This window comes from Cydia amplana, chromosome Z (genome assembly GCF_948474715.1).
Source record: "Cydia amplana chromosome Z, ilCydAmpl1.1, whole genome shotgun sequence".
NCBI classification, from domain to species: domain Eukaryota; kingdom Metazoa; phylum Arthropoda; class Insecta; order Lepidoptera; family Tortricidae; genus Cydia; species Cydia amplana.
The window spans coordinates 15,041,547-15,055,395 of NC_086096.1; the positions used below are offsets into that span (position 1 = coordinate 15,041,547).

Consider the following 13,849-nt stretch of genomic DNA (forward strand, 5'->3'; position numbering starts at 1 on the left):
ATTATCTATACTTGGAGTTTGAGTAATTAGAACGGACTAGACGGCGCCATAATTATTCTGCAGCTTATCTCAAAGCATATTAGCATATTTTAATGCTAGTGCGTGTGTCAAGATTCAAGATCATGTCTTATTTCTTAAACGTGTAAGGCTGACGTCGTTTACCCGAGCCAGTCTTGTAAGACATATGCAAGGCTTAGAAGCTGCGAAAACAAGGAAAGGACGCCAATTGTACTAAAACCCATGCATCAAGCAGAGTAGGTACCCTCGTACATACTTTAGTACGATACGACCACACAATACACCGATCAAAGCAGAAACTTAATCTAGTTTTTTAATGTTATAGTTTCTTAATTCCTAACTGACACCGTTTGCTGATAGCAGGTATTTCCAGTAACAAATTGACCGATAGATGACTGCCAATGAAAGTGTACGAAGTTTTGTATTCGATTGAATGGTGAGATAGTCGTAATACCAGCGACTAGATATAAAATATGATTGAGATTAAGCCCTATTATAAAATATAGTGTACCTATTCGAATATAATCCGCGTTCATTTTTTTTTTGGTGATGTTCTATCCACTTTCAGTACCTTAATATAATGTCTTTATTTAAAATACAAACGTATAAATACATAGCGAAGAATAAATAACGTTAATTACTGAGAATTGTTATTGGATGCCTAGTGAAATAAGAGCAATCAATACAACATAAATCCAAGTAGGTATGTGCCTTAACGATTTGCGTCGCGCACTAGCTCTTACAAGCAAATTTAACTGGGGTTATAGTATAGGTATTGGTAATAGTTTCGATAGATGCGCACGAGCCGAAAGCGTGGCTGTCGATAGTATTCGAGGGCAGGCGCGGCTCACTGCGACTGCGGGTCGCACTGCAGCAGGCGCACGATTGAGGGGTCACTCTTAGCGCCTTCTATAAACTCTTCCAGCGACAGTTTCCCGTCTTTATTTCGATCCATTTGACGGAATATTTTGTCCGTCCTCTTCTCCGGCGTGGATTCGTCTTCTGGCATCTTCATCACGGAGCCAACCATCTTGTAAATAGCCTGAAATGTAAAATATAATGCCGTCAAAAACGTCATGTTTCCCGTAGGTACATTATTCAATAGGCAGCAAGTGATTTATGGCTACATGTTAAATAGATGATCTTCACAAGTCCGTCCGTGCCAAGTAGGTACCTAAGGCCGCACTTTTTCGTAAATCTGAATTAATACTATTTTCTCCAATATGCTCGGAAATGTTCACCTTATTGTAGCAAAAATAGTACCGGAAGTACTTCTTTATTGTCAAACTCTAATTTAAAAAAATAAAACTATCGCTGTCCTGTTCTAGCGGACGGGAAGTAAAAAAACACTACAGTAATAACTTATTACTGTAGTGTTTTTTACTTTTTAAAAATAAAAAACGCAAACAGCCAATTATTATTGCCGCGGGCCGCGTCTACACGACCCGATCAGCTATCATTTCAAGCTATAGGATAGAGTGAGATAGTAATATAAACGACCTTACATGTCTCGTTCTTACAAGACCGTTGTGCTCGTGTATGATCGTGCGAATACTGCTTAATAAAATCAAAGATTATTTATATTTTTTTAAGGATCTCATCCGTGTTCATAAAGCTTATATTGCACAATTATAGTTTGACATAGACAGAGAGAATCATACTATCTTTGTCTTACACCAGTACTAGAACCCAAAAGAAAAGGATGAGTATAGTTATTTTTGTTCTTATTTACTGACAATTTGCTTTGACCAACTATATTTTCAATGAACGAATATTGAATGGTACTGAATTGAATGGCAGAATAAGTTTGTGCCTTTAACTTTTAAAAATAACGAGGGAAATTGTTTTTGACGTTTTTGATGTGAAGTTTCGATTTGAGTGATGCTCGATGCTTAAATAATTATTATTTTACTTTATTTCCTCGCATGTTTTGGAGAAAAGCACTATATATGCCTCGGCAGGAATAGCAATTCGTGGATTCGTCTTCTTTGTCGGACTCCGCTACGCGTCGTCCGACAAAATCGAAACTCATCCACGAATTGCCCTTTCCCGGCCTCTGCAATAATGTACTATTGACAAAATACATATTAAAAATTCCTTGTATTGACACAATTTTTAACTATAATAACTCGTATTTTACCGTCACAGACAAATGTTGTCGGATTATCAAAAAAAAAATATTATCATTTTTAATGCTGATTTGAATTAATGTTTTTTTTCTTAGAGCGCAACCGGATGGTATTCGGCAAGTATGTTGAAATGAATAAATGTTACGTTTTCCCGTTGTCACTAAAATACATGATGAGGCATATTTAATCCATAGGACATCCTATTGGATTATTTGGTGTTGATATTTTGTTTGCGAGTCCCTTGCCTTTTGACCTGTTTGTTTCTAGGGAATTGCTGAAAAAGCGATTTATTTTTAGCTGCTAATGTACCCAATTGAAAAGTTAGCAAATGTTTTATCTATTCGAATTATTCAGATGAACCGAATAATTTGGCCGAATCTATACGACAAACTCCATATTCGAAAAAAATATTGTTTGTCTGTTGGTCCTTGTCCATTCCTGGTGCTGTCACCTTAAAGCATTTTTAAGTATTAACTGTTTTAAGATTGCATTAATCATATGACGGATTTAAAACGGTTGCCTTCGTCAGTCAGTCGGTATTTGTAGTAAAACAAAATAAAATAATAATCTCTTTCAGGCGAGCGTTTTCTACCGCCAAAGAGTGTGTGACCGTGACAGAGTGCGGCGAGATCGAATCCGAAGTAAAATTTTGGGTAATTAAAAATATACGTCTACAATAAGGTAAACGTAATATTAAAATGAGCGGAGTTTTAATGTACAAAATAGAGGTACGTGATCTGCGAGTTACCCTGGCCGCACGCGCTTGGAATTTTTATTCGGTTTCCGTACGGAATGACAGGTGGGAACGAGACGTGCATAGTGCTGTCTCGTTGCACACGTCATACCGTACCGAAAATTCCGTGCGTGTGCGGCCAGGCTTAAGATGACTTACAGTTACAATCTCTAGCATCTCCTGGCGCGATATGTATCCGTTACCGTCCAGGTCGTACATGGAGAAGGCCCATTTTAGTTTCTGCTCGAGCTTGCCTCGTGAAGTGACGCTGAGTGCGCATAAGAACTCCCGGAAATCTATCGTGCCGTCGCCATTCGCGTCGAACGTCCGGAACACATGTTCTGCAAACTAGACATTACAGGTTACATTAATTATAATTCATACATGTAGGTACATATACCTACTTAATAGCATTAAAATAGAAACTATAAAAATCCTGTTTAATAGAAGTGACTAGCGCAAAATACAAATATACATATAAGTAACTTTACTAAATATTTAGGATAAACTTTACTAAAGTGGGCAACATAGTATAGTTTCATAGCCAATGACAGCACTTAAAAGGGCCAAATGTTGGGTAGTAGCCCTAAAACAATTATTTTTCTAGGAGACTATTCTTTCAAGAGTCAATAATTCACAAAAGACAAAGCGAGGTAGCGGAGCGGTTTGCATTTACGTTCCTATTGGTGGACTCCTCCCGCTCAGACCGCTCCTCTACCTCGCTCATATCTGGTGCGTGCTGCACCTAAAGGCCCCAGTACACAATGGGCCATCGCCGGCCACTCTAAGGGACGCATTTATGCGTTAGAGGGAGCAAGTGATATTGCTATCTCATTCTACCGCATGGCTGCGTCCCTTGGAGTGGCCGGCGATGGCCCATTGTGTATTGGGGCCTTTACATTCTGACTATCCAACATACCTTACTAGCATCACCATATGGGAAGAAATTCCCGTATATTTTCTTAAACTCTTCTACGGACAAATGTCCACTGGGGCAATCTTTCAAGAAGCCTTTGTACCATTCCTGTATTTCTGCATCTGTAACAGCCAATGAGTCTCGTATAATATTATCATATGTTGTTGAACGTCACCACTAGAAAGAAAAATAAACCATATTTCATAGTAAAAATAGAGCTAGTACTAATTTTTAATTTAAAGGTATCCGAATCACTTTATTAAACAATAATCATTGTTAAAGTTAATTAAGTAAGGATATTTTAACTTAGTCCATTGCAATAAGGTGACAAAAGGTACCTATACATATTTATGAATTTGCCGTACCATATCATATATTCAAACATTTTAAATCCTCGACAAACAAGTTCAAAGGTGGCCGTAAAAAATGTCATCTAGACTAATGCCAGTTGTGGAAATAACAAAAGAAATAGGAATAGGTACCTACTCGTACTTATGAAATGTTTCAGAACATACTTATTGCTAATGATGTCTACATTAAATTCTGACGAAAAATATCTAACATGTCAATAACATCGAGAATGAATAATACCATAATCACCTAAAACCGTGCTTTATATTATTTGAATATTTTATTTGTTGGTAAAAAAAAATTGTTTCAATCTAATAATGAATACTTGTTCTATTCGTCAGACAATACCGTACCAGGTCAACAACACAGCGTTTTTGTCCCCTTAATTCTTTTGATATATTTTTGACAGTGTTATGAAGATAGATGATAGGGTGACTGATAATTTGAGAATATTTTTACTAGTTGTTAACAGTTGAAACTGTAGTTACTTATCTAGGCTAACTATTAAATTTACACAATAAAATTACCTGAAAATTCTGTATTTTGCTTCAGATCTTCTAAAACCTCAGGTTTGAGTTTACTATTTTGTTTACCCATTTTAATTTATGTTCAATATGGAACGTAGATTTGACTCTCAAAATCGTGCTCTTCCTAGTTAGGGATCTCGAGGCCCCTAGAAAATAACAACCTAGAAATAGTATAAATTGCGTCATTACAAGAACATGTATACTTAATTATAAACAAACAGATCACAGCGATTTAGTGTCAAGCTAACATAAATGATACAAAATACTAGTCGCTAAGAAAATAACGAGACGATTTAAGAACTATTTTTGTATTTTGTATATTATACATGAATAGGCAAAATGTGAATCAATAAAAATATTTATTCTTAGAAATACAACAGAGACTTTATGGGGACACAGTGGTTACTTCATCTAGTTTACGTGCCTATCTACAACACTATATGACACCGGATATACTCTACGTTACATTGCTAAACGACAGATCATTGCTTCTGTAAAGAATGAGTAGGCTGTAAACAGTTTAAACATTGGTTCAGACTTAGATATCTTTTATTAGAATAGTAACTTTTTGGATAGAATTGCAATCGTCAAGACATAATGTATAACAGGGGCAAGTCAAATTATAACATGGTTTATGAACTGTGAATTAATTGATACAATTATTTAAAACAAAAACTATTGTTACAATCATTGAGTTTTTATGTTAATTATTTAGAATATTTACCAACTAAAGGGCTCCTTTTTAAATGCTGCTTCGGCTCATGGTGATTTCATAGTAGGTATTGTTTATTTTTCATATTGATTGTATGTATATAGAATGTATAATAGAAATGCTTAGGTACAATGAGTATAGACAGCCAAATGTAATAGTATCGGATAGGACTTTCTGTCAAGCATCTACTACAAATAAGTAAGTGGTTCGAGGGTATTTAATAACTAAATTGTAATGTTTATAACCTTAGCGGCATAATATAATAGATGTAAATCTGTAATTAGTTGATTGCCTTATGGAGCCCATTAGGTGGTAAATAGACGTCTGTTATAAAACATAATAATCTGAAAGTTTGGTAGTTTAAGGGCAAGTTGCACCATGAACATCAACAAACTTATTTACGATTAGGTAGGGCTGCTGTCACCCAATAGATAACTATTAAACTTATCAATCATACAAGCAATTTTTTACGAACTACAATAATGTTGACAGAAGTGACAGAAGGTTTGGTACAACGGGCCCTTATACATGACTGTGTAGTTTAAAGTAACGTTTTATTACATACATATTAAGTACATTATCGTGGCGTAACTGTGGCGAGGCGTCCATGCAATACGATTTCACGTTTTTAGAGTTCCGCACAAAACTGTTATCTAGTATACAAGTTGTCTAGTAAAGAAAATGTGAACCTTATCCCTGGATTGGACAGATACTCAACCTCCTCGTATGCTTGACGCCACACCACTTTGGTGTAGTATATTATACTAAGTAGATAGGTAGGTACTTAAAAAAAGGAGATCCAAGTATGTTTATACAATGCGATAAATACTACTCTGTTCCTAAAAAAAATGGTTTCCTTACAGCAAATAACAACCAAAAAATTTTTATTAAAAAAGCGGATTTTTGCGATAGTCTTCCCTTCCACGCTTGTTAGCAGGATGACTCAATATTTAATATCACAATTAACGCTAGTTATAAACAGTAGCTTCGTGGTGTTTTTTTTTCTTTTTTTAAATTTAAACAACTTTATTCTAGGTACAGTCGAATCATGAAAATACGTGGCATACAACTGAAAGGTTTGAAAATAGATGAAAATAGTAAGCAAAAATTACAGAAATGTTCAAAGTTGTCGTAGGCCGTTCTGTGCAGCCAAATATCAGAAATGGGAAAATAATGTTAGCTATCCATGCAAAACTTCTTCTCGTAGCTACTGAATCTGCAGCTCAACTACTTACACAAAAAATATACAGAAATAATAAAAAATGACATAATGACTACAGTTAGCTTTAAATTTATTTATCACATAATAAAGAGGGTCTACATCGGTTCATGACGCGCTAATCGACTCGCGTCACTCGCGGGACTTCAACAGGTCATAAACAATTTAATGTCTACAGAGTAGCGTTTTCGACACGTTTACATTTTTTCTATTAGGTACTTAGTTCATTTAAATGTGCTTATTGTAGTTATGTGCTATATTTATTCAATAATCGCCCTTTTGGTTCTCGATTGTGGCTTACATTATTTATGGCAACATACATGGCACATTCTTATCTTGAAGCATATAGAAGAAAAGCAAAGTTAGACATTAAGATATTGCTACAGAATGAGACATTTCTATAATTAAGTACAAATACGCTCTTAATAGATCCGTGCTGTAAAGGTGCAAGTTATTATGTTAAATATGACCGACACATCTCTGTGAGTGGCGAGATAGAAAAGTCGTAATGTGGGAACTAGTAAGTACATACAGCTAATTACTAATACTGACTACTTAATAGTTTTGGTAATACAATTGTAACCACTGATGCATAAGCTTAAGTCGCGATAATGACACAACACGGTAATGACACTAATTGACCAAGAATTTGAAGTGTAACTTCTCAATTTATGAGATATGTATTAATTCATTCCTATGTAAAGTCGCTAGTGAGCGTGTCAAACTAAATTGGAGAGTATCTGCGCGTGTATATACGATTTTGAATCGCAGGTTTTTATACACCGTTCAGAATAAAACCAATGGTTAAATAATGCTGTGATATGTTACACAAGACCCTGTCTGCGAGCTATTTTCAGGTCCGAATGAGTATCATTGATCCCTCTTTCCTAGTGTTATAAATTCAGTCATTTCATATTTGTGTTATACCTTTGAAACTAAAATCATAAAAAAGACTTTAATACTAAACTAAGTAATGGTTTAGTGATACAAAAGATGCACATGCGTTGGCGAAGTGTTGAATAAAATATCCTACAGCATTATTATGTAGGTATGTAGCGTCTATAGTCTATAACAAGGTTTGTGAACTTGCATCTTGAGGTATAGTCGACGTAAGAAAATGTTGAGCATAGTTAAATAGATATTACGTTCTAAAAGGAACAACTTTAAAAAAGTTTAAGTGTTAAAAAGAGGTTGAAGTTTATAGCAAAATGATATCAACATTTTCGTAGGCCGTACTCAACATAATTACCGCACTTGAAAACTGGCGGTACACAAATAAAAGTAAACCTAGATGATAGGTTTATTAATAATAATGATATTATGGGGTACACATACACACCCACATGAGATTCGTCAACCATAACTTAATTTAATGACATAGAGTATCTTGATAGCCACTAAAGTAAAATCTGATGAAATTCTGAATGAATGCTCGGAGGGAGCACTCGAGGCATAATTATATTTAATCAACTTTTTAATGCACTGCTTGCAGAACACGTTACAGGTAATAAACTTACAAAGTAGGTATTTGGAATGTATTAAATAAAATATACTACACAGATTCTTTACAAAAGACCCGGTGGCCGTTTCTCAATACGAGCATTGTTGGTTTGTATGATACCTATTCCTGAAACGGGCCCTAGAATTTCAGTAAATATTCATCTAAACTAGGACGTTTCCTTAATCTTTTTTGATTGAATTGCTTTTACGTTTTAGAGGCGCTGTCTTGTGTTTTTTAATTAGGTACGATTTGCGACTGGTACACATAACTAATGAATAAATATTTTCATGTTATCATAATTTCATAAAATGTAGTCAACTCCATGTCCCAGGGATATTGAATTGAAAATCACAAGAATACCTACTAAGATTAAAATTATCATAAAAATAATCCTCGTTCGATTTGCGCCATAGGCAACTACATAGAGCTATGTATTCAATCATTACAAATTCGGTAAGTACCTATTATAAAATCACATAATTTTATAAAAAGCAATGTCTATACGTTTGTGTAGGAGACCATCAACAGATACCACTCGGCAGTCTAAAAAACGTTTACCCTCATCAGCAAAGAGCAGGTTTGTTGGTTTAGTTAGAGGTAACATCTCAACTGTACCTAATGTGAGCTCTTCCCGTTGCTATTATTAGCAATTTGTGCGTTCGTTTACTTTGTACAATGACCCGTTATTTGCGCCTATTTTAATAAAATACAATACTCAAGATTAAAAGAAACATTAGCTCAAATAATAATTAGTCGTAGGTGCAACTGTTTCGACATGTTTAAAATATTGCGACCCAAATAAGTTTAAGCAAATGAGTAAAACCTATTACGATATGGCCAACCACTCATGTCTTTATAGAAGAATCTAAAGAATCACAAAGTACAGTACCTACTATTTTTTTCTTATACTAGCATTATCACCCCGAAGGAGGGGATGAGTATATGTATTCTGCTTGTCTGCTACAAATTCGAATGGTTAGTAAAACTACAATCAACACGGGATCAAATAACAGTTTTACAAAAAGTAAAAATCCGACAAATTATTTAAACTAATAAAGTTGGTTAGGAACATATACTGTCAGCAGCAGAAGTTGCTAAGCGAGCAAGGTGTATAACATTACCTCGACACGCTCTTATTCTCTTATCAATAAAGCTGCGTCAAGATCATTTTGAACACCTGGCCCGCTTAGCAACTTCTGCTGCTGACTGTACCTGATAGATAAAAAGTTAACCATAGAAAATAATAACTATGAAATGCAATAAAGTGAAATGTTAACAGTAACGTAAAGAAACAGTTAATTGATGAATGAATTACCTCCTCCTTTTTTGAAGTCGGTTAAAAATGAATTATAACTATTTACAAAGAGAGCTAGAAGGCACAGTAGTGTGGAAACAATTTGACCAATGTTATCAACCAAGAAGGCAAAAATATCGCCAGATATTTTATTGTATTGCTTTGAATACTACAACAATATAAAAAATATAATAAATAAATAGAATCTGTAAAATCTTGTTAGACAACTAGTAATAAGAATGATCCGTTTGCAAAAACTGCAACGAAGTGAGTAGAACTGTTGATGACAGCGCCACGCACGCACGCAGCTGCTTCTGTCGCCGATTGTGTGACGATTATCGCGCATTCCACTTCGAGTATACTAAAACAGTTCCCCCAAAACCAAATCCTACACCAAATAAGCTAAACTCATCAGAAATTATACTTGAAATGTAATTGAGTAAATGAGTTAAAAGCATGCATTTTGAACATTGATTTACATTTAAAGAAATAAAAGAAATATAATGACGCATATTGTAATGACTCCAAAAAAAACTGTTACGTTTGTTTCAGCGCTGCATGCTTGTGTGCATACATGCAAGTCTCTCGACTCGGCTCAAACCTCTCTTGTTAACCGAGGAGATCTCGTGACTACTGATAGCAAAATACATATAATATGTATGTAAGTTTGAGTTGGTAGCGGGCACTGAGCCTGCTCGATCCTAAATATTAGGATTAGGATTAGTAAAAATATGTGTCAAGGGGCATTAAGCCTGATCAGCGAAGAATGTGACCTACGAGCGATAGATCTATGCGAAAGGTGAGTGGTTCGGATACATTATTTTTAAATATAGGATAGGACAGTCCGACAGCGACAGAAATGTAATACTTCTTATACAATTACCGTTCACATACATTAACTTTATCAAATAGGAATGGACATTTCAATATTTTTTAATATTCAAGAATTCATTGACTTTATGTTCGTTACATTAATATTCGCTAAGTACAAATATATTTTCACAAATATATAGTAAACACGTATTGGAAAAAGCTCGGTGTGGATGATGTCAATGAGGAAGCGCAGCTATCGCTATCGATAAAATTCACCGCCTCTAATTTCTAATCATTTAACTTTTGTGTTTTATTCGAGAACTATTCTCACCATTTGTATACTCTTACAAATATACGTCAGCATTATAACATCTCCCACTACTCACGTTGTTCATGGGAGTTTTTCGGATTTAGGCTTAATTTAATGACGGGTTTTACCAATGAAAACGAAGGCTGCACTTCGCGCTAGCGGCCGCTGCGCTAACAATGCCAATTATCACGGATACTGTGTACACTGCGTAGTTAACCATGCCGACACGACAGCCACACAAACATCACTTAATAATTACTCGCCGAAAGACAAACGTCGCTATGCAAATACTAAATGAGTCGACAAGAATTACATTTTGTAACAATAAATAAAATTAATCTCAAAAAAATCATTACTAATTGACTGGATAGCACGCAATTGTGTTAAAATAAACCGTTCATAAAATAGTGTGCATAAATTATGAAAAATATTTACAAATGAGTAATGTTTTTTAATCCGTACTCTATACATATATCTCTCACCAAAAAGGAGTGTCGGTTACGTTAAATCGTGTAACCGGATTACTTTATGCCTCATAGATTGCTGTCGTGTCTACAGGAGCACACCGTCGGGTTATCGTGAGGTACAGTGTAGGGGTGGGTGGTGAGGCAGGACCGCGGGCTGTATGAGCCGGGAGCCGCTTAAGGGGCCAGCATCTTGGAGAGTTCTTCGTCCTGGAGGCAGCCTTTGAGGAACTCGTCTTGCGTGAGCTGGCCATCATTGTTTTCGTCCATTTTAGCGAAGATGTTCTTGGCACGCTCCTCGGCGGAGTCGGCGGGGCGGTTACTCGAACATGCGCCGAGCATATCGTAGATCGCCTGAAATGTATAATACGTCATCATTTATTACTTAATCATATTACAGACATTGTTAAGATGATGATATGTGAGACTCCTACAGACATAATTTAGTTGAATAAAAACAAAGAGAAATACTATTTATAGCCAACAAACTAAATACAATTAAAGTAGAACCTAGTAGAATAATAGTAAGTAATCAATAAGGAGAGCCGTTGGGCATATTTACGCCGACTAACCGAGTGCACTAGAGAGTCTACGTCAATGTCTTCGTCACGGGCGTGACTGTCAACTTTGGCTTATCTTATTAGCGATCCGGAGAGGACTCGTCAGATCCGCACGCTTCAGGAGTAGAATTTTGTAAAGGGCATAACGCCACAAGTATTAACCACGTAGAAACCGCAATATACGAGCATATTTAAGGGCACACTTATTGTTAGTGAACAGCAAGTCATCTCTTGCCACGACAACTCGTGCAAGCAAATTATGGCAGGTGGCCTCCTTGCAATAGCCCAGTCTTATAGGTACCACTTAATCTTCAACAAAGAGACCAGTAGGAGTATATGTCTACTCCTTTCATTTTATTAGGGTTCCGAAGTCAACTAGGAAAGTAACCCTTATAGTTTCGCCATATCCGTCTGTCTGTCCGTCCGCGGCTTTGCGCCGTGGTCGTTAGCGCTCTAAAGCTGCAATTTGGCATGGATACATAAATCATGCATGGTGATAGAACGATAAAATAAAAACTACAAAAAAAATTTTTTTAGGTTACCGTCCATACAAATTTTTTTTTTTTTGCTTTAACCCAAGGATGTGGGATATCGTCGGATAGGTTCAAAACGAATAAGGGCCTCCAACAACAACTATATACGTGTGTAAGTCCAATACGGGCAATAAATTAAACCAGATATAGGATTTACCCATCTAATCATTAATTTACAAGTTACACTTAATTTTATTATTATTTTTCCCCCCCGTAATTATTTTTTTTTTACATGTACCGAGCATCAATGTACTGCAAACATTAAGAAACATAACCTAACCTAATATAACCTAACCTAACCGTTTAGCTTCATAAGAAATAACAATAAAGCTTATACATTTCCGCACACCCACCGAAATATTTGATTAAAGGTTGGGCCACACGCCTAAGAGGTTCCTTTTTCATTAGTCGTTTGGGGACATATTTTCTTTTAAGAAACTAGCATTTTAATTAAAACATTGAATCTTATTAAATTCCACACGTAAAAGTACTTGGCACCTTTCCGTAATAACAAGCTTTTTTTGAAAACACACTTGAACAAACAAGATTATTCGTCAACAGCCCCCAGGATATAGATAATCTTTATATGAAACTTGGGAGTAAGTATAGAAAACCTACTTTTATTTATACATTTCTCTCTGTTATCAACAGAGACGTAATTAAGAACTGATGATTTATTGAGAATATTAATACAAGACAATTTACATGGTTATTTCTTAAATTCACTCATATATTAAGGCCTGTACCGAAAAGTTTTTATACAGAGTATATTTATGATATCAATCAAACTACAATGAACAGCAAGGATATTTAATTTTAGTTATATGATACATAATGTCTATTTACAATAAATATAATTATACATTTTATGGTTTGAGGTTTTTGCGGCTCAACCAGCGGATTTTTTTCTTCAAGCCTGCCATTAAGTTTTGCACAGGGGTTTCAGTGACTTTGTTGGCGGTTTTTTCCACTTCTTTTTAAAATCTGTCTCTGATGTTGCTGGAGTACAGTTTTTACGCAACTCTGCTTTGACTAATGCCCAATACCGCTCAATGGGTCATAGCTGGGGACAATTTGAGGGTTTTGTATCTGCATTTATGGTGCCTTGCGTGATAAATGACCCAGTGCGTCTTCCACAGGAACATATTGCTTGCCAGATTAAATATTTTTCGCCAAACTTTTCCATAAAAATATTTTTCTCTGAACGCTTATATTCGCTCTATTTTCGGTTGTAAAGAATTGGTCACCTGGCAAAGTTGTAAAATCTTTTTTCACATACGTCTCATCGTCCATAAGAACATCGGCATATTCCGTCCAAGTTGCAGAGAATCTTGTACAATGTTCGCGACCTTGAAACAGAACTATTGTATTGTTTTACCGATTGTTTTGGGGCTTTTACTTTTTTATAAGTCTTTAAATTTTGACGCACTTTGGCTCTCTGGACCATAGATGAACTAGTTTTCAATTTTTTTGCCACATCCCGCACTGATAAACTACATTTTTTCTTGTAAGTATTAGACACTATTTTCTTTTCTAATTTTTTATTATAAGGACCCGTCGGGCGTCCACTTCTAGCTTTATCTTGGATTCTAAAGTCTATTTTTTTATTCCGTAGACTGAAATGACAGTTAATAGTATGAACATGAAATGTCATTTCATACTATTAACCTGTCATTTCAGTCTACCGAATAAAAAAATAGACTTTATATTCTTTTACGTACCGATTAACAATATTTCGCACCGTCGCACGACTCACATTCACCATCTTT

General features: G+C 35.5%; 2 protein-coding genes across 3 annotated transcripts in view; both read right to left on the reverse strand.

Moving 5' to 3' along the window:
• Positions 1 to 590: 590 nt before the first annotated feature.
• Positions 591 to 4,835, reverse strand: LOC134661189 (neurocalcin homolog). Its single transcript, XM_063517156.1, has 4 exons — positions 4,675 to 4,835; positions 3,800 to 3,918; positions 3,040 to 3,228; positions 591 to 1,060 (listed from the first exon to the last, which is right to left on the reverse strand). The coding sequence occupies exons 1-4, from the start codon at positions 4,742 to 4,744 to the stop codon at positions 866 to 868; spliced, it is 573 nt and encodes a 190-aa protein (XP_063373226.1). The 5' UTR covers positions 4,745 to 4,835; the 3' UTR covers positions 591 to 865.
• A 5,292-nt stretch (positions 4,836 to 10,127) lies between these two features.
• Positions 10,128 to 13,849, reverse strand: part of LOC134661185 (neuronal calcium sensor 2) — a 57,030-nt gene continuing 53,308 nt past the window's right edge. The window contains exon 5 of one of the 2 annotated variants that reach the window (XM_063517151.1): positions 10,128 to 11,341. In XM_063517151.1, coding sequence (XP_063373221.1) covers positions 11,165 to 11,341 — 177 coding nt within the window. In that variant the 3' untranslated portion in view covers positions 10,128 to 11,164. The remainder of the gene's footprint in view (positions 11,342 to 13,849) is intronic. The other variant, XM_063517150.1, reaches the window with a different exon arrangement.

What these genes read in the sequence shown, in the direction of transcription:
- LOC134661189 (XM_063517156.1), bottom strand. Translation starts at nt 4,744, where the DNA reads ATGGGTAAACAAAATAGTAAACTCAAACCTGAGGTTTTAGAAGATCTG. An exon ending in GCAAAATACAGAATTTTCAG is followed by an intron (nt 3,919 to 4,674) that starts GTAATTTTATTG and finishes TGGCTGTTACAG; the next exon opens with ATGCAGAAATACAGGAATGG. An exon ending in CATATGGTGATGCTAGTAAG is followed by an intron (nt 3,229 to 3,799) that starts GTATGTTGGATA and finishes TGTAATGTCTAG; the next exon opens with TTTGCAGAACATGTGTTCCG.